Here is a 19,811-nt window from a genome sequence, read left to right as displayed (position 1 = left end):
AGATCCATTACGCATTTCACTTCATAATCACAAAGATCTTACCTGATTGTAGGGTTTCAGTTCAGAGCCAGATAAGTGGTAGAGTGGTTTAGTGTGGCCCTGCTGCATGAAGCCCGTGAAGAACTTGTTGATTTCAGCGATAGAAATCACACACACTGTAGAGCTTGCTGTGGGTTCAGGAGAGTCAGGTTTGCTGCGGGCAAAGGCGGCAAACAGCACATCTTCTCCTTCCTTCAGACCCATCTCCTTGGACAAGTCACTGCCAGCTTTGGCTACATGTGCTGCCTGAAGAACATTGAACACCATCTGGGTCGAACGTTTCCTCCTGCCTTTCTCCGAGTAGATACACTCAAAGGGCATCTCCACATAGTGCAAAAGCTCCAGGTCGGAGGAGCACATGCGCACAATGCGGGTGTGGAAGACCTTGGAGCTGCTGCTTTCTCTCTGCACAGTGAGAAAGTAAACATACTGTCCACTCGAGAAGGAATAGACATAGTTCAGGGGATAATTTCCACGCAAGCCAGGTGCTAGGTCCATGTAGGACTGCTTAGAGACAAACTCAAAGCGGTCTTGGGTCTCCCACATCTTTCTGACAGAGATTGTGTGGTGGGCACACGGAGAAGAACTTGGAAAGGAGGCAAGAGGCTCTGAATTAGCAACAAAGAACCGTACAACACCACCAGCTAAGACGTTAACAATCTGGGTTCCTGCAGGGCCGGCGATATACTGACTGCCGTCTCTGTTATGCGAGCCCATGCAGTTCACATCGTCTAGTTTGCCATCTTCCAGCACGTGGCGGATGCAGACGCCATTTCCCATGGTACCACAGCTGAAGAGCTCGGGGTCGTAGTAGGTCTCCATAACCAGAGCCATGTTAGTGTTATTAGCGTTGGCTGGATTGTCTCTGCAGCCCTTATAAGCACATCGTTGAGCCTCATGGACAGTGTGATACTCAGTCATCTTCTTGAGGTCTCCTGCCAATGCATATAGTTTGTTGGTAGCACCTACATATATGCTTTCATTAAATACTAGAAGCTTCTGGACAGGTGTATCTGAAACAAAGTGTGGGAGGTTATAGGTCACAGAGAGATTGAGTTTGGAGACTTCTTTAGGTTCCTTACATTGTCCTTCTATGCCCCAGCACAACATCTGGAGAAAGATGAGAATACAAACGGTTCCAGGGAGGGTAATTTTCATTTTGTTTCTCTAGAAGGAAAACAGAAAAAAAACACAGCAAATTTAATGTACGGTCCAAACGCCCAGAGCAGAATCACCTATGGCAATTCCTACCATATAGACAAAGAAATGCGTAAATGAAACTAGGCTGGAGAAACATTTTACATACTGATATATACAACAGCCCATTACAAAATTAAAGTAGGCACACAAAAGCTGCTAACTGAGATAAAGTGTCCTGGTTAAATGACATGGGTAAATCCCCCCATAAGCCATAATGGCAATGACATCACTAGTTACTAATCCAATTTGAGGTGTATTACAATAAAAAAAAAACTGCATCAGAAATAGTCAAAGGAACTGATGTTCACTGCAAACTACATGGCCAACCACTGATAACAAAAAGGGTGAAATCCAAATGTCTAAACAACACTTCTGTGGTTCGGTAGCACTGGAAATGATTCACTACAGCGGCAGCTTCCTCTGAAAGCACAGCAGTGACAAGTCTAAGTTTAGACAGCGTCCTCAAGGGAGCGGTTGATAAACTCAATTAAGGCGGGCAGGCTGCAGACGCTGGAGAAGTGATTTATTGTTGGTGTGCTTAAACGCTTTAATTTAGGAGGCTGCTTTGAAGGCGGGAGTCCGAGGGACAGAAGGAGAGAGAGAGAGAGAGAGAGAGAGAGAGAGAGAGAGAGAGCGCATCAGATCAGATACTACTACTACTCCCACCTGAGTATCCTTATCTGAGGTATGTAAGCCTGAACAAGAGGCGAGTTCTTGGATAGAAGGAGCCATCGCAGTGTAACATAAAAGTGGGCAACAAGGCAACAACAATATGACACTTAAAGAAATTTCCACTATACAGCCAACTCACATGTTGGAAAGGGCAAAAAAAATAGTCAATATGGCCAAATTTAAAAAAGACATCAAAAACTACATGATTTTACTTAAACATTTCACACACTTCACTGCACTACATCCAGTTAAACAGGATAAATTATGCTCCCTTTAATATGAAACATGCAGTGTTCTTTAAGTACTGCATATCCATCATATGGTCACAAAAGTTTACGGTGACATATTGTGATGTAATTTATCAGGATAGCGCAAAATACTGTCATAACGCCCAGCTCTACCGTATCTGCATTGATGTGATTTACTACAATTTATTTGCCACTTACTCCTTTTTTATGTTTGGCCCATTTGCCCATTAAAACAAGGTAGTCTTCCTTCACATACATTGATCCAGTGAGCACTTTGTGTTCTGCAGAGTCAGTAAACTAAGTGTGAATGGACGTCTGTTGTGTTGAAAAATCACAAAACAGCCTCACTGACTTTAAAGCCTGCCTGACTTTTAACTGTACCTCTTTAACTACCTGAGAATATCAGAATATCAGTGAGTCATAAAGCACACAGGGAAAAACGTAACAGTAGCTACGAGGAAATAATATCAGAAAAATAATGGAAAATGTAGCCCTTGGCCTCGGAAAACTGTGCCAGGTACTGTGAGGGCTTAATGACAGAAATGTTTTCATGCAGCTGCTGAAATGAAGTTAGAAAGCCCACATTCTTCAAAAAGTTCTCCAAGGGTTCTTTAGTAACTGAATAGTTCTATATAGAATCACGAGTTAATGAAATGGTTCTTTGCATGGTGAAAGGGTTCTTCAGATTGCCGATGGAGAACATGTTGTATATGGTTTTATAGGGAATCTCTCTTGAAAATGGTCCAATATAGGACTAAAAGGGGTTTTACTATTGCTACAAGCAGCACAGAACAGAAGAACCTTTTTTTCCTATATAGAACCTTATACAACACATTCACCATCTCCATTTCACTATGCAAATAACAATGTAAGCATGCGCAAACGGTTCTATACAGAACTAATGGTTCTGAACAGAACCATTCCCCTTACCCTTATTAAAGAACCCTTGATGAGAACCCCCATCTTTTTTTTAAGTGTACCTGGGACCTTCAGAGAAAGTCCTATCAGGGAAAAAAGCTTAACAAAATAACCCAAGAATTCCACAAAGAGGGGCGTAACTTCGCTAAGAAACCCAGGAGACAAGTGGATGAGATTTGCTAAGCGCGTAAACTGTTTACGTCGTTTATTTCTGTCAGAAAAAGTGTTCACGCGACCAACAAGGTTTGAGATTAAAATCTACTCGGAACGGAGGCTCTTCGGTTCTGAGAGGGAACCAACTTTCAAACAGCGTGGAAAGTGTCGTTAGTACCGGCAGCGGGAGTAAAACTCTCCTGCTTACCTGTTAGAAACGCGTCGCCGTTAGAAACTCTGATCACATCTTCCAGCCTCGCGCTGCGCTCAGGCGCCAACTTTCTCTCTCTCTCTGCGCGCGGGACAAGTTTCCTCTCACGAGCTCCGGTAAATGTGTTCGCTCCACGGGGGGTTTAGAGGAACTGTGTGGGACCCTCACTCCGGTGCTGGTAGCCTTTTTTCCCGCTGATGAAGTGGGTTTGCTCCCTCAGGCTGTGGCGGTGCTCTCTCTCTCTCTCTCTCTCTCTCTCTCTCTCTCACGCACACACACACTCACCCAGGCTTCAGGTGAACGCAACGTGTGTGTGTGTGCGGCCAGTTACGTCACTGAGCGCGGAGCAGCGGAGCAGCCGATTGGCTGACAAAGTCAGGATTACTACTATAAACTATTACTGCTTAATTACTGTCGTTTATGAATACTACCCTTACTACCACTACTATTAATAAGAATAACAATACTATACTGATGACTACGATGATTAGGATCATATTAAAGGGCCCATGACCTGGAAAAACAAAATTTCCTCACCTTTTTTGAAATATAACAGTTTAGTATGGCATGTAAACACTGTTAAAGTTTCAAATCCGCAGGCTCCCTCGTCCATACAGTCCACGCGCGGAAATAAGCTAAAAATAAAAAACACACAGATCGTTTTGAATTCCTCGTTTTTGTGACGTAACGAATCCAGCCTATAGCTCCGCCCATGCATGCTGAAGTTATAAAGTGTGTTAGAGCATGGACTGCTTTTTAAAGAGGCGGCCAATCAGAACAGTGTTCATTTACATACATCAGTCTGAAAAGCGCAGTAACAATAACAGTCTGTTCATTCTAACACAAAGAAAGGCGAGAAAATGGTCATGTAAAAACGAATGATGACTGTTTTTGGCACATGAAACCCACACAAACATTGTGTGTAAATGTAGGATATGGCCCCTTTAAGAAGAATGGTGATAATGAAGATTGTGATGATAATAATAACAACAACTATTATTATATAATAGAAGAAGAAGGGTGGTGATAATGCTGATGCTGATAAAAATATTTAGTGTTAAAAACAAATATCAATATTATCTTTTTATATTACTTCTGTTTTATGTTACTACTGATTGTGTTATATGTATTCATGGATTATGATTTTTATTAATTTATTCAAGGTTGAATATATTCATGGATTCCTTCTTGGTGCAGGTGAGACAGTATGAGTTACTGTAGTTTGTGACTCATCCTTGGTTAACAGGTTACAGAATAACAGACCCCCTTTAAAGTAGCCTTCAGTGGACAGTGTGGTACAGTTCTACCTTTCCCCCAGAAACTCGTCCACAAAACACTCCATAAGCAAAATAGTCCAATAAAATATAACTGATAACGTGAGCATGTGTGTGATTTCACTTCATCATACACAAAGAGCCATTGCTGTTAGGTGCATGGCCTCATTGTTAAAATTCATCCTCCTTAATGCTGTGTATCTGACTGTGCTGACTGAGTCTGTATCCCCCTGTTAACAAAGCCTGACTGTGAGCGAGGCTGAGCATTCACTCTCTCTACTGTAACTCTGATTGCTGCTCTCATAAAGTGCAAAGAGGAAAAGGTCACTGCCGTGGTCAACCTCACTTCACCACCCAGTAATCATTGGATGCTGCGTCTGAGTGTGAGGAATTTAGGAGCTATGACACACTTGGCAAATATGTTTACTCACTCACACTCACCACACCACCTGTTTCTGCCCTGCATTTTCAGGCACGTTTTCTTGTAAACATCTCATATTTCAAAAATATTTGGACAGGCCGAGTCACTATTTATGCTGCTTTATCCTGATCCTGTTGTAAATTTTACAGGAGGTATTACACCCGGGTATCACTCATGTTAAACTCAGTCATTTCCAATCTTACCCTCACAGTGCCTCCTAGTGGTGATTCTACTGCACTACATTTAGAGCTAATAGGCCTTCAGTCTAAATAAAACTGCAGCCTATCTGAACTCAAGACTCTTAGATATAAAGTTGAATCTGATAAAGAACTGAGAAGAAAAAAGCACAAACATCATCTATATTAAACAGTCAGACCATTCACATGGGACCTCTCTGGGGTTATTTATCACCTTCAGGTCAATGCACTCCAGGTTAACTGCTGACCAGGCCATTCTGTTACTGTAAACCCTGATTGATGGTTGACTCATTAAAGGCCGGCTGGTTTGCTCGAGGGATGCACTTACCTCCACTGTCTGTCAGCAGTGATTTAGCCAGTCAATAATGTTCATCCCATCGCTTTGGATTGGCAGCTGCCATGCTGGGCCTGTCCATCAGGCTAGTCACAGGTTATTGTAAAAGTAATGAAAAATATATGTAATACAGTTGATGGTCTGTCTGATTAACCTTGTTAAGACAATCATAATGATTTTATAATAGATTTACAATAACCCAGATATGAAACAATCCTGGTGGTCTGACACTTTGACTCCCATATCACACATTTTGCTTGCATATTATTCCTCCACTAGAGGACTACTTATAATATTTGTATAGTTTTATGTACCAAAAATGATCATAATTAATTTTTACATGACCATTTTTGTACGCTAACTGTTTTTGTTCCTGTGCCTTTAAGACTGATTTAGGATAAATGAGCTCTGCTCTGATTTGGGTCTCTTTCAAAAAGCACTCAGAGCTGAACCCTCTTTATAACTTCAGAGTGAATGGGTGGGGCTAAACCACTGTAGGCTGAATAGGTGGATATATCATCACTGTCCAGAAAAATAGAATCTCCAAAACAGCAACGTTACAGGAGAAGGTGAAAACGTTCTTTATTTTTAATGTAAGTTAACATAAAGAGATTTTATTCCAAGCAGTTTTGGAGTCCATTCATCATGAAAATTTTACATATTGAGTGTGTTTACATGCGCTCAATAATCCAATCATTATCAGATTTTTGCAGTTATTTGATTATTCAAGTGGTCATATAAACAGCACACGCCTATCAAGAAATCGGATTAAGAAATCTGATGAAGAGAGCTGGATTTTAGCTCAGTAATCGGATTTCTCAGTGCATGTGTACTCATACGCAGATTTCTATCAGATTTCTCAGTCTGAATATGCGCAAGAACAGATGGCAGCAAAACACTTTTGGTGCAACGCTGAAACCAAACCAAACAAAATAAAAGAAATAAATATTCTTCATCTTCTAAATGATGTGTGTTCATATTTTCAAGTAAAGTGGTGCAATGTTTTGAAAAAAAAAACATAGCATGAAATTTGAGTTTTACGTCACGTCTTCTTCTGTGAGTTTATTGGCTAATTGCAAAGCAGAAATCTGATCACTGTCCAACTCATGTAGACCCGGAGTTTCCCATTATCTGATTACTCAAGAGCATGTAAATGTGTTGATCAGATTACTGACAAAATCTGTTTTCTGCAGTTAACGGATTATTAAGTGCTTGTAAACACTCTCAATGAGTGTGCAATAATCCAATGATAATTTGATTTCTGGAGTTATCTGATTATTCAAATGGTCACATAAACACCATGACAACTTCGCTGAAACCAACAACATCCTTGACAAACTGAAAGACACAAAATATTCTTAACTTTCTAAATTATGTGTGTTCATTTTTTCAGGTAAAGGGGCACAATGTTTTTTTTTAATCAGTTGCATGAGTTGTACCTTACATTTATGTCACATCTTCTGTGAGTTTATTGGCCAGTTGCAAAATAGAAATTATTGCCTGACGTATGTAGACTTGAAGTTTCCCATTATTTGATTCATTATCTGAATGCATTGATTTGATTACTGACAAAATCTGATGTTCTACAATTATCAGATTATAAAGCATGTAAATGCACTCACTGCAAAGGGCAGCCTCTGCAGAAAAATGAAAAGCAAAAAATGGTTTTATGATTTTTTAAATTTAAATGAGTTGATTCTTTTGACATCACATAAACAGTGAATTCAAAATGGGCTGTTTTGCAGCATAGTTTTCATAAATGGGCTATATGGACTGTGTAGTGAATGGTACATTTTAAAACACTGGGCCTCATTCACTACTATATTACATGCAGTGTTGGACAGTAACTAAGTAAATGTAATTGGTTATAGTATTTAAGTAGTTTTTTCGTGTATCTGTACTTTACTTAAGTTTTTCCGACTTTTTACTTTCACTCCACCACATTTCAAAGCCAAATATCTGACTTCTTACTCCACTACATTTTGAGAAATCTGTCGTTCCTTTTGGTTTCTGTGTGTATAAAAACGTAACGTCAAAACAAAAGAAGTGCAAAGCAAAAACACCAATCAGGGCACAGAGGTCACTTTGTTCTGAGCTTGTATTGACCTGTTGATCATACCGACCCAGTGCAGCACACGGTTCAACGTCAGCGCAGCAGAGTAAAACGTTGGGAGCACGTACGTCACCTAAATGATGAACTAACCTAACTTTGTGTAAATAGACCACAATATAGAAATATGTACACACATGCAGTCGTGACTGATGTTTCTTTTCTGAATTCATACAAACGCTTTCATTTCATAATAAATTAGTTTTGGTTAGTTTATATTTATGAAAAGAGATCTAAAGATCAATACAGTAAAGGAAAATTTGTGATCCTGAGTTTAAAGTAAGTTTTTATTCAACTTGTAACTAATTTACAAAGTAATCTTAAACTGAAACTTTGCTTGTGTGTAAAAAGTGATTTCAGAGTCACTCGGTTCTCCCTGATGGAAACTGTTTGCCTTCAGTGTTTTGTGCTTATGATCATTTTAATAGACGTCAGCGTCACTAATTAATGACGTTCTATTAAAAGACTGGTTTACCAAAGAGACGCTGGAGGATTTTCACCTAAAATGAGTTCATGAAGCGAGTCTTGTTACAAAAATGATACCAGGACATCAGAGCCATAATTAATCTTTTAGTACTTTTACTTTTGAAACTTAAGTACATTTGAAGGTAAATACTTTTGTACTTTTACTCAAGTTGAGGTCTAGAGTAAGGACTTCTACTTTTACTGGAGTAATATTTTACCTTGAATATCTCTACTTTAACTCAAGTACATGATTTGTGTACTTCGTCCACCTCTGATTACATGTTCCCTAATTGCACACCTTTGTGCTCTTAAGTGTGTTGATTCTGTGCTTACTTAAGAACAAATCCCAAATAAGACAACTTTGGTGAATATCAGAATCTTCATGAAAACTGCGTAAGTGGGTTTTAAGAACAGTGGGTTTTTTTTTTTCTTAAGACCAGTCAGTGAATGAAACCTAATGTGAACATATTGCTTCAAATTCCCATGATATGGGCCCTTTAAGGTAGGATCACTCAAGGAAGGACAGTTGATTTCTCAGCTAATCCTGAACACACCATTAAAATCCCATTGTTTTAAGTGAAGATAAGATATTTTACATATCTTAGGCAAAGGCTACACCCAATACCTGCTCTTAGAATGTGGACATAGCCCTAAGTTCAAACTAAAATAAAGATTAGAGCATCTAATTTTTTCCAAGCTTATCAGGTGACCCAGTGTGGCATTATTGTTTTAGTGTTAACAGGCTGCTGCTCTATAGTCTATTTCAGATTTGTTGAAATGAAAATTTGTAGTGTTGAAATGAAACTGATTCTGATATGAAAGGCTTAGGCCAATAAATAGAAAGCTTAAACATTTAGTTAGCCTCCCCCTTTATTCATGTGAAAAGAATACGCCTCTCTTTTCCGTCAGATATTTTCACTTCTCTCAGGGGGAAATGCTTTTTCGCCTTGTTACATGTTTATGAAAACATTCAAATCTCTGCAGCATTGCTCATTCTCTTGAAACCTTTTGAAAACAAACATTTGAAACAATTCATTGAGCGCCCACGCACACACACACACACACACACACACACACACACACACACACACACACACACACACACACACACACACACACATGTATAACTGTATTTCTGTCTTTATGGGCAATTTTAGATTAACCTATGTACTACTGTACTGTTAACAGTCATTCAGAGCGATTTGATGTGAAATGGTTAATTGTAGAGAAACTTACTGACTTGTATTTCTTTACAGTGATGGTGGTAGAAACCAGGGGTCAGGATGTCTACAAATATAGCCATTTTATTTCCTATCCAAAATGACCTACACATGTCCTGAGTTTTTATATGTAATGCTGATACGGGTAAAAATAGTGGTAAATCAGAGGAAAAAAACATTTTTGTGGTACACAGTGCATGCATGTTTTAAATTGTTTATTTTAGACCAAATCCTGGTCTCAAAATGGTCATAAAAATGCCTTGTGCATTAAACAGAGTATTCATAACCATTTACTGGAATTTCTGTGAGCAAGCTTTTAGAGGTGGATGTCTGGTTCCTGTATCCCCACTGTTAACAACATACATGCACACATACACATACACATACACACACACGCACACACACACACACACACACACACTACTACTACTACTACTACTACTACAATGGGTAGTTCACAGCAGAGCAAATTCGCATTTCAAAGGTATTTCCTTTTACTTGCATTTTCCTGCCAGCTGAGGATGACGGGGGGCATTGTGAGCACGTTGTTTTTCTACTTTGTTTCTATGGCGAGAGTGATTCAGTATATCTAGCAGGCAGAACTGAACACCTGGTGGGAAAACACAGTGAGCCAGAACATGGCTCTGTCATCAAAGGCACCAAATCCAGACCTGTGATATTCACCACTCCCCCAGACCATGTTTCAGACTCCTTGTCCTTCCAACACATAAATTCAATCATTGCTCTGTGTAGAGTGTATGGAAGCACAGTGTACAACCCATGCAGGATTAAAGATGAGCAGTAAACATGAACACTTATCTCAGTGTGCATCTTTGTATGCATCTTTACTTTTGTTGTCAAGGTCAAACTAAAGACTAGCTCATCTCCTGTCTCTGTTTATATGTGATCTAAATGACACTGACAGCTGTTGTGATGCCCCCAGGCCAGTGAGCAACAACAACAACAGTGATCATCGCAGCTATAAATCCTGCAGTCAGCAATACAGATGTGGAGGCTGAGGTAATGCAGGGTAAGAAGTCGTAGGAAATAAAATACAGATGTGGATAATGTCAGGATAAGGCTTTCAATCACACAGCTCGTCAGAATGGTATAAAATCCTGAGGATGTAGTTTTGGTTTCAGGAGTCAGAGCAGAACTCTTAAAAGTACATGTAATCTTTGTGTTTGGCACTTGTGTCTGAAGCTGTGGAGGTCGATGTGTCGGTACTGACAGTGCTGTGAATATTTCACGTGAAAGTATATTTCAAATGCATTGCAATCCATGTATATTTCCAAATACACTTTAAAATACATTTATTTGAAAATGTATGGACAGCTATTACACATAAAAATGTACCATAGAAAAAAAATTGTAAATGTATTTATCCAATATTATTAAAATGCATGAAAATAACCAGAATACTGTCTAATGCACTTCACTGTTTGGAATACATATTGAATTTGTATTCCAGTATCTTAATTTTTGAATATCAGCACATGAACATTTAATATGACTGCAGGAGGAGGAGGACGAGGACGATGGGCACCAGGACAAGGAGCGAGTCCCTGCTCCCGAATTAAAAGTTTGGCTGCTGCACTGAATCCTGCCTCCAGCGTCCTCCAAGAGCCCGGCTCAGCACATGCCGTGCTACACTGTATTACAATATTAATCCCCGTACGGGCCACTAGCTCAATTTAGGGGGAAGTCGTGGGCTGGAGGTTAGGGATCTGGCCCTGTGACCGGAAGGTTGCCGGTTCGTTCCCCAGGGCTGACAGTCCATGACTGAGGTGTCCTTGAGCAAGACACCTAACCCCCAATTGCTCCCCGGGCGCCGTGGATAGGGCTGCCCACGGCTCTGGGCAAGTGTGCTCACTGCCCCTAGTGTGTGTGTGTGTGTGTGGTGTTTCACTTGCATGGATGGGTTAAATGCAGAGATGGAATTTCCCCGGTTGTGGGATCAAAACAGTATCACTTATCATTTATCACTTATTAGGACCACACAGTTGTTGTTGAACGACTCATTCAGTTCAGTTGTTAATGAATGTTTTTTTTGTTTTATTTTTTTATTTTTTATTTTAGGATCGCACCATTTCATAGGGAAGATTCCAACCACTACCCCATGTAACTCAGTTCCAAGGGGAAAGTGACACTCAATAAAGAGTAGGGGTAAAAATAAGAGATGGGATTGGGCCTGAGTGTCCAGCTTTACTTTTTCTGCTTCCTTTAATCCTTGCTAAACAGAACAACCTTCAACACAAAGTTATATTTAAGATATTTAATGTAGAAAACATAGTTTAGATGTGATATTTATTTACTTAAACTACAGAACAGAAGCGCAGCCGAGACTCCAGCCGCTCCAGCAGAGGGAGCTGTTACACAACACACCACACAGAAGAGCGAATCCTGCATCTGCAGCTTCACTGCTGAAAGGTAATATTACTCTTTCCACATGAAGGGGTTCACTAACCACTGCAGCTCCAGCTTAATGTCTAAATTATACTTGTGCTGGAAGTTGTTGATGTCCTCGTATCTGTCCTGATTGAAATGCTGTGCATATTTAAATAGAAGAGAACAAACTTCATGATGCGTCTGCTGCAACATTAAATACAGCAATACAACATTACATCACTAACGTAGCCAGTTTGGCTAACAGGCTGTGTGTAAATCTGCATTTTAATGACCTTTAATTTAAACTTTCTGACAGAGAAAATGTTAGCAAGTTTAACAAATTTATTCCCCTCTGCCTTTTGGTGGAGTTCAGGTTACTAATCTCACAGTATTACCGTTAAAAGTACTAGATAGTTATGCTATGCTAGCTATTTCTTCATCCAGCACTCTGTTAATTGCAGAGTTATGACTGAAACATGGGAATATGCTTTTGTTTCAGACGAGTAAGACAGTCTGTTACTTACACAAGACGACTTTAGAGCAAAAGACAAAAGAATATATTTTTTATATATTTTTGTGAACCCGTTTCAATAACTGAACTCAGTGCCTCAAGCAGTAACTCAATGATTCTGTTAGCAAAAATAATTACAAATGACTTTATTCATTTGTCTAAAACTGATCTTGTCTGTTTTTATCATGAGCAGAAGAAAAAAGTCCATCCTGCAGTAGTTCAGACAGAGATTGTCAGAGCGGCTGAAAGGTAAAGAAAGCTTTTATGTTGACGTCACCACTGTGGATGGAGCATTAACAGGATACAGGTTAGAATAGTTCTGGATGGTCTGTATAATGAAGGTGGACATACATTGTGTTGTTATGCTGGTGAATCAGAATTTGAGTGAACTTGATTTGTCTGCCAGTCACAGAAACCATTAAATTTAGAAACCATCTGAATGTCTACATGCATGTGTTGATTCTGTAACTCATAGGTTTGTTCTGTTTTCTCATGAGCTCAGAGACCAAGACAGAGAACCCTGATCTCAGCCAGGTCTCTGCTACAGCCACTGAGATCTCTATGGCAACCACGGAGACCCATGTGCCGACAGCTTGTACCGGTGAAATCCCCATGGCAATGGAAGAGGCCTGTGAAATCCTCAGGGAAACCGATAACACTGTTGCAGAGATTTCTGGGGCAACTAGTGAGATTCCTGTGACAGACATGATGTCCAATGAATTCTCCATGGTAACTGATGATACCATTGTTAAGATCTTCACAGTTTACAGTGAAGCTGAAGAAACTAAAGAGGTCAGCCAGATGAAGGTCTCTTCAGTGTCCCTGGACAGGTGAGTGCTACATCAACCTGAGCTTCCATCTGTTCACAAAGAATTCAACCTCATTAAAATCCTCACACACAGATTCATGACTTTTGTAGTGGAATATTTAAGGAAAATGGGAGCCACTTGACATTCAGCCACTAATACTTACCTCACTGATCAACAACCTATGCAGTACATTAACACTTATGTTTCTCTGTCTCTGTCTCTGTCTTTGTTTCTCTCTCTCTCTCTCTCTCTCTCTCTCTCTCTCTCTCTCTCTCTCTCTCTCTCTCTCTCTCTCAGTACTGCTGTGGTTAAGAAGCAGCGTGGTGGGTCTCCTGTGTGTGCGGGACAGATGAAGAGAGAAAAGGCCCAAACTGAAGGGGCCAAATCACCCACATTCACTCTGTCCCTCATCAGAGAGGAGCAGCTAATGAACAAAGGGTACGACACTTTACTCTTTTAGAACTTGTGAGGAGCTGCTACTATATGAGAACCTTAATTAATGGTATATGTGTAATTTGCGTAGGTTGATGAACCTCGGGAACAGCTGCTACATGTCTGCAGTGTCTGTTTCATGCAGTCTTTCTGTACACAGCTCTCCAGCCAGCTGAGCAACCAGATTCATGACCCATCAGCTCAGCTGATCAGATAAAGAGAGAATGAGGAAGAGAAGGAATACATGTTGTTAGGAATTCTGTTACACTGCAAACACAAACTCCATTGTTTTTGGATCATTAAAAAAGCTGAAAGGTGAAATTCAGTAGCAGCTGGAGTCAAACATGTCAAACAATCTAGGATCAGTGAAATCCTGAGGAGATGGTGGTTATGACATCCCACAGAAATCAGTGTGTTGTACTTCAGTTTCACAAAAAAATGAAGCGTTAATTTCTTTGACTGTTTTGGTTGCAAACAGTGATCATTTACACATATTAACATTTTTGCACCCACCATTCGAAAGCAAACAGTCTGCATATGTTAAAATTATACTAGTTTTACAAGAGTTTGCTATTTTCTTATGTTTTGGTTCCCTTCTCTTCCACAATGGCTCTATTTATGAGGATCATTTAGGCCCTGAATTCCAGTAATGTTAGCTAAGTTAATGTTATCCAGCGCTAACAGGAGTCCTAAAACGCTGAAATGTCCATGATCTTCTATTGGGGAAGTGGGATTTTTCTTCAGAATTCTCCTTGTTGGCAGCCGGACCACCCCTTCCTAAAACTACAGACTCTCAAATCTACATGATTTATGAGAATCGTATATTAAAAATGTCTAAAATGTCTATTTTCACATGTTTGGTTTTAACTGCTTCAGCACTAAGCATGTGTTGTTCTGCAGGTGTTTCACTGACTTGTGGTGGATGAGGGAGAGCGCTGACTGGGGGATGAAGGCCTCTCTACTCATGGAGTTCATTGAAGCAGCTGCTGCCACCAACCCTGATTTCACTGCAGACACCCAGAATGTGAGAGTGTGAAAAACACAGCATGCTGAGAAAATGCTCACTGATACATTCCTGATGTGATTTCTAATGTGATATTATGTGATAATCTAATAATGTTATGTATTTGTTTACTGTGTATTTGTGCATGTGTGTATATGTTTGTGTTTAGGATACACATGAATTCTTATTTCATGTTTTGGGCCAAATGCAGCAGATTGGCCAAATGCTGAGCTGGGAAGGAGGCCTGGCTTATGAATGCCCAGTCCAGGCAAACTTTGGGTTCCAGCTCACATCCATCATCACATGTGGCGGGTAAAATATGCTGACATGAGCAAAACATTCAGATTTTTGTCTATGGTGTAAATGTTATGTGAGGATATTTTATATGGAGTTATGAAAAAGCAAAGTTTGCCTGAAGCTCTTCTTCCTTCCTAAGTAACTTCATGTAAGTATATGTTTCGATTGGTTTACGTTTCCCATGACAAAGTTTATGCATCCCTCTGCCTCACCATCTGCTGTTCCTCCGTCCTGTCTCTCTGTTATACCTATGTTGGTCAAGAGGGGTCACATCTTCTATCCTAAAGTAGAAGCTGCCCAGAACTCCAGACCAAATTCTCAGAGTTCTCTTCCCTCCTACAGTCATTCAGACTCTCCCAAACTACAACCATACGCTGAAGGTTTGGTCAAGACAAATAAATCTTTAAATATGTGTCTGTTTGTGCAGTTGTGGAACTCAGAAAAGCAGTGAGGTGGACTTCAATCACCTTGCTCTGGCTCTGCCAGCTCAGGGCTCAGTGAAGGACTGCCTCAGACTCTTCTTCAGTTGTAAGTAGCTCACACACACTCATACACACTCTCTGTGACAGTGTGCCTTTTACACACACACACTTTCTGAACTGTTATGGTTGTGATCCATGATTGTTTTTTGAAGTGTAAATTTCAGCAGTGACTATGATGTGTGTTTGTAGGATGAGGCAGAAGTTGAGTGCAGGTGTGAGGTGTGTGAGGGTAACTCTGCCAGCTGCAGGTGGGCGTTTCACACTCTGCCCAGGTAAGCTGTTACACCCAGACTGCATTATAAAAGTTTAGTAAGATGTATTGATAAATACTGTAATTATAAAGTTCCACTGACTGATTTATGAAGACAGTGGAATAACCAGTGTTGTGGTAGTTACTCCAAAAAAAGAAACCAGTACAAATTATTTCTCTAAAACTCTAATGGGATTATTTTACTAACTACTTCCAGGAAAAAAGTCTCGCTAATCTCACTTCTCATTACTTCAATTGTTCTTTTCTCTCTAAAAGCCAAACAATTCTGTACCAACTGTAAACTACAAAGGAAAAATCAATATTTGTTCAGAAATAAACAGCCAAAATATGTTAAATATCATTTAAATATGATTCCACTGTCCCTGATTTTGAGACACAGAAAATAACAATTCAGCATTTCAACACCAGATCCTCTCTCTCTCTCTCTCTCTCTCTCTCTCTCTCTTTGCAGAGTTCTGGTTCTGCAGCTGAAGAGGTTCCAGGTGTCTTCAGGTTTTACTTTGTCAAAGCAGCTTAATAGGGTCCACTGAGTTACAGCTGACCCTACCAGTGCAGAGGTGACCACAAACACACACATAAACCTTTCTCTCAGTTTATCACACAAACACACACTTTGTGAAACTTAGATTTTGTTGTGTTTTACAGAATTCCTGAAGACCACACCCACAAAGAGCCCAAACCCCCTGATCCTCTGGGTCGACTCGCAGCTCCAGATGGTACGTCAGGAAAACACAATATTCACATTACCCTTAATGTGAAATGCAATACAGACAGAACTAATTACACTCAGAGAAAACAGACTGTCTGTCCAACTACACCAGTCAGTACACAGAGAACATTACAGAGAGAAGCTGTACAGACTGATACGAGCTCAGTGTTTAAGAAAAATAAAAGTTAAACAAAGTGTAGAAGATCCAGATGTTTCACAGTGATATTAAAGGCAGTATTTATCACACCCAGAGCAACTGATCAGAGCTAATCTTTCCTTTCTGTGTTTTTTTCCTTCATAATCTAGAAGACAGAAAAGCATACGACAGACAGGCAGAGAGAAATGAACTGGTGAGGCAGAGAAAGAAAGACAGAAGTGACAGATGCTATGGGGAATGACAGAATGATACAGTAGAGTGGGAGATTAGAGAAAATACAGAATGAAATCGATTGAAGAGAACTGAGGAGACTATTATACGTCTGTATATGTGTAAACTGAGGGCCGTCTCTGTTTTACAGGGTGAATCTATATTCAGATATAGATTAGTCAGCGTGTTGAACCATATTGGACGCAGTGTACACGCTGGTAAGATCACACACACACAATCAAACCTACCAGCTTATTTCTGAAGGTCAGATTAATAATGTTTCCTTTTAGGGCTGTAATGGAACTTGAAGAACTGTATTGTGCTCTTGTTCTCTCTCTCTCTCTCTCTCTCTCTCTCTCTCTCTCTCTCTCTCTATCAGGACATTATGTGAGTGACTGCTCCAGTCCGCCGGACTCCTGGTGGCTGTTGTATGATGATGAGAGCGTCACCATGAAGACGGAGGATCGTGTTCTGAAACAGAGGCAGCGCAGTGGTTATGTGTTGTTCTATGAGATGAAGTGAACTCTGTGTGATGCATAACCTGCTTTCTTCCCTCAGCTCCACAGCTCCTGCAGCCAGTCTCTGAGCCCTGGAGAGCACACACACTCTCTCAGCTCTAATCACTGATTGACATCTCCAGGCTCCGCCCACAGATGTGTTCTACAATAGCAACTGTTAGAAAGCCGGTCAAGCTTTACAGAACGCTGGCAAGAATCCATGGGCGCCAACTAGAGTTGAACATTGAGGGGCAGAAATGCTGAAATCAGATGACAGACCTTTAATGAGGGTGGGGGGCTGAAGTAAGACCAGGAAGGAATCCTGAGTGAAAATATGTAAATTATTCATATTTTGCTTTGCACTGCTGTCATCTTGCAATATATAGATATAAAAAATATAAAATATGTAATAAGAGCAGATCACACACTGGAAAAGTGATCTGCTCATAATATTAATTAATAGTATCATTAACAAGTTTTTATAATTTAAAACAAAACCTGTTCTTATTCATGTCATTGTTTGCAGAGCGGCAGACCTGCTATAACCCATAAAGAAATTGTAATGTTTCAGTTACAATATCAATATTTAGAGTGATTTTCATTCAAAATTATGCTTATTTTGTGTTCACGTGAAGCTGACATGATAGTTTTTTATCATGTAGGGGAGAGCGGGGTACAAACCAACAACAAAATTTGTTTTTTTTTTCTTAGGCATTTTAGCAAAATTAATATACTTTTTAAAAATTCAAACATCTCTGCTAAAAGAAACTTTAACCTAGCAGACTAGTTTCCAAACTTTCCAAATTCCAAACTAAATTTATTGGGTTAAAACTAATTTTATTTGGTTGTAATTGTCCAGCATTCTGTGAAACTGGTTCAACTTCACAACACTTTCCATGAAAGAATGCATCTGAGGGCAGAGCTGGAGAGGTCAGTTGGTCCACCCCATCGGCCAGAGGAGGACTGGCTCCCCCAGTGAGTCTCGGTTCCTCTCAAGGTTTCTTCCTCAATTGGCACAGAGGGAGTTTTTCCTTGCCACTGTAGCCCTCGGCGTGCTCACTGGGGGCTTTGGGTGTCAGAAAAAGAGACTGCAGTTAACATTTATGTGTGGCATGAATCGGAAAAGACAAATTGAAAGATCTTTTAATAAATTCAGCAGAACTGACAAAAGACTCTGACTTTCTCTGAATCTGTATTTAGTAATGACATGATTTTGTGTATTTTATGTACTAAAACCTGCTGAAGATTCATTTGCCATTTAAAATCACTACATACAGAGACAACGTTCGATTCTAATTTGTCCAAGAACATCAAAATTCTTCAATTTTGGAAAAGTCGACATTTGAAGGAAATCTTTGTCATCCCACAAATCAGGCAGAGGCCAGACCCTCATAAACCGTCTCTGACACGGCCTGTGTCATATACTGGATACTGTACTGTACAGTCTTGATGAAGAGTAGTATGCAGTATACAGTTTACAGTACACAGCGCACAGTATGCTATGTCCAGCACTGCATAGTCATTGAATATCAGGCTTCATCTCCAGAACAATAATAAAAAAGAGTCTACCAGCAGGGGGACCTGTCACACAACACAACCACCCAAAAGTACAAATACTGGATCTGTAACATCACTGTTGTGTGTCTTCTTATTCACTTATCTTCCTTATTAATAGAGACACATGACACACAGCTCACTGACTCAGGAGTTGTTCATATTTTATAAGCATATAAAATGAGGACTTATTTATTATAGAATTCTTCATCTTACACTGTAGTAGAATTACACTAAAATGATGTTTCTGTGCTTCAAAGAAAAGCCATTGTTCTAAATTGATATGAACTAAATTTTTGCTCAAAGTATAACTGAGTTATTTCAAACATGCACTACTGATCCAGAGTGAGGTACATCATAGCTTAGCATAAATCTCAAGGTGAACCTTGACCTCCAATGTTTAAAGCTTGATTTATTTTTTAATCCACTCTTGAAATCTTAGGTTGGCTTTAGACCTTGTAAGCACCAAAGCTGAGGTACACTGCTGTCCATGCAAAATCTCACATTTAGAATTCAGAGAATAGAATGAATAAACAGAGGCCTAATGAGTGAGGACTGCGTTTAAGAAGGCCTCGGCTTAGCTGTTAATTTCTATTAAACTGTCCACCCTTTAAACACTGGTGAGCTTATGTTTATAGAGCCAAGTTAGCTGGCATGGCTCAAATGACTATATGCCTGAGGGCATCCACCCCCACACTGGTCTTATAAAACGATAAGCTGAAAATCTGAACTACAGTTTAATAAGACTAACAGGCCTACTTGTGGTTTACAACAGTAAAGTACTAAGACAGACCAGTTGTGCACAGTATATGTACAGTACGTAAGAGAAAGAGCAGCGAGTGGACTTGAAACGGCCTTAGTGCACTTAAAAACTTGAAGACAATGTAAAGTAAAGCTGCAGTCTAAATAGACTTCTTTTTACCTTGTTAGTTCACACCCCCTGGAGCCTATCCCAGCAGTCATTGGGTGGAAGGCAGGATACACCCTGGACAGGTCACCAGTCTATTGCAGGATTGTTATTATATAATA

General features: G+C 39.9%; 1 protein-coding gene and 3 long non-coding RNA genes across 5 annotated transcripts in view; 3 read left to right on the top strand and 1 right to left on the bottom strand.

Annotated features, from left to right (window-relative positions):
- Positions 1-3,702, bottom strand: part of met (MET proto-oncogene, receptor tyrosine kinase) — a 54,014-nt gene extending 50,312 nt beyond the window's left edge. Inside the window, exons 1-2 of one of the 2 annotated variants that reach the window (XM_017724373.2) lie at positions 3,439-3,702; positions 43-1,206 (exon numbers count right to left, since the gene is read on the bottom strand). In XM_017724373.2, coding sequence (XP_017579862.1) covers positions 43-1,197 — 1,155 coding nt within the window. In that variant the 5' untranslated portion in view covers positions 1,198-1,206; positions 3,439-3,702. The remainder of the gene's footprint in view (positions 1-42; positions 1,207-3,438) is intronic. The other variant, XM_017724372.2, reaches the window with a different exon arrangement.
- Positions 3,703-11,863: 8,161 nt separating this feature from the next.
- Positions 11,864-14,617, top strand: LOC108443603. The gene is made up of 5 exons (XR_005130513.1): positions 11,864-11,892; positions 12,555-12,668; positions 12,864-13,191; positions 13,468-13,608; positions 14,503-14,617. It is a non-coding gene; the product is annotated as an uncharacterized LOC108443603 (long non-coding RNA).
- Positions 14,618-14,755: 138 nt separating this feature from the next.
- On the top strand, positions 14,756-15,656 carry LOC119263784. Its single transcript, XR_005130514.1, has 3 exons — positions 14,756-14,917; positions 15,330-15,430; positions 15,574-15,656. It is a non-coding gene; the product is annotated as an uncharacterized LOC119263784 (long non-coding RNA).
- Positions 15,657-16,113: 457 nt separating this feature from the next.
- Positions 16,114-17,517, top strand: LOC119263785. The gene is made up of 4 exons (XR_005130515.1): positions 16,114-16,212; positions 16,301-16,371; positions 16,883-16,949; positions 17,111-17,517. It is a non-coding gene; the product is annotated as an uncharacterized LOC119263785 (long non-coding RNA).
- The last annotated feature ends 2,294 nt before the right edge of the window (positions 17,518-19,811 follow it).

This window comes from Pygocentrus nattereri, chromosome 8, assembly GCF_015220715.1.
Source record: "Pygocentrus nattereri isolate fPygNat1 chromosome 8, fPygNat1.pri, whole genome shotgun sequence".
NCBI classification, from domain to species: domain Eukaryota; kingdom Metazoa; phylum Chordata; class Actinopteri; order Characiformes; family Serrasalmidae; genus Pygocentrus; species Pygocentrus nattereri.
The sequence above is the reverse complement of the archived record's forward strand: the minus strand, read 5'-3'. Positions and strand labels throughout refer to the sequence as shown.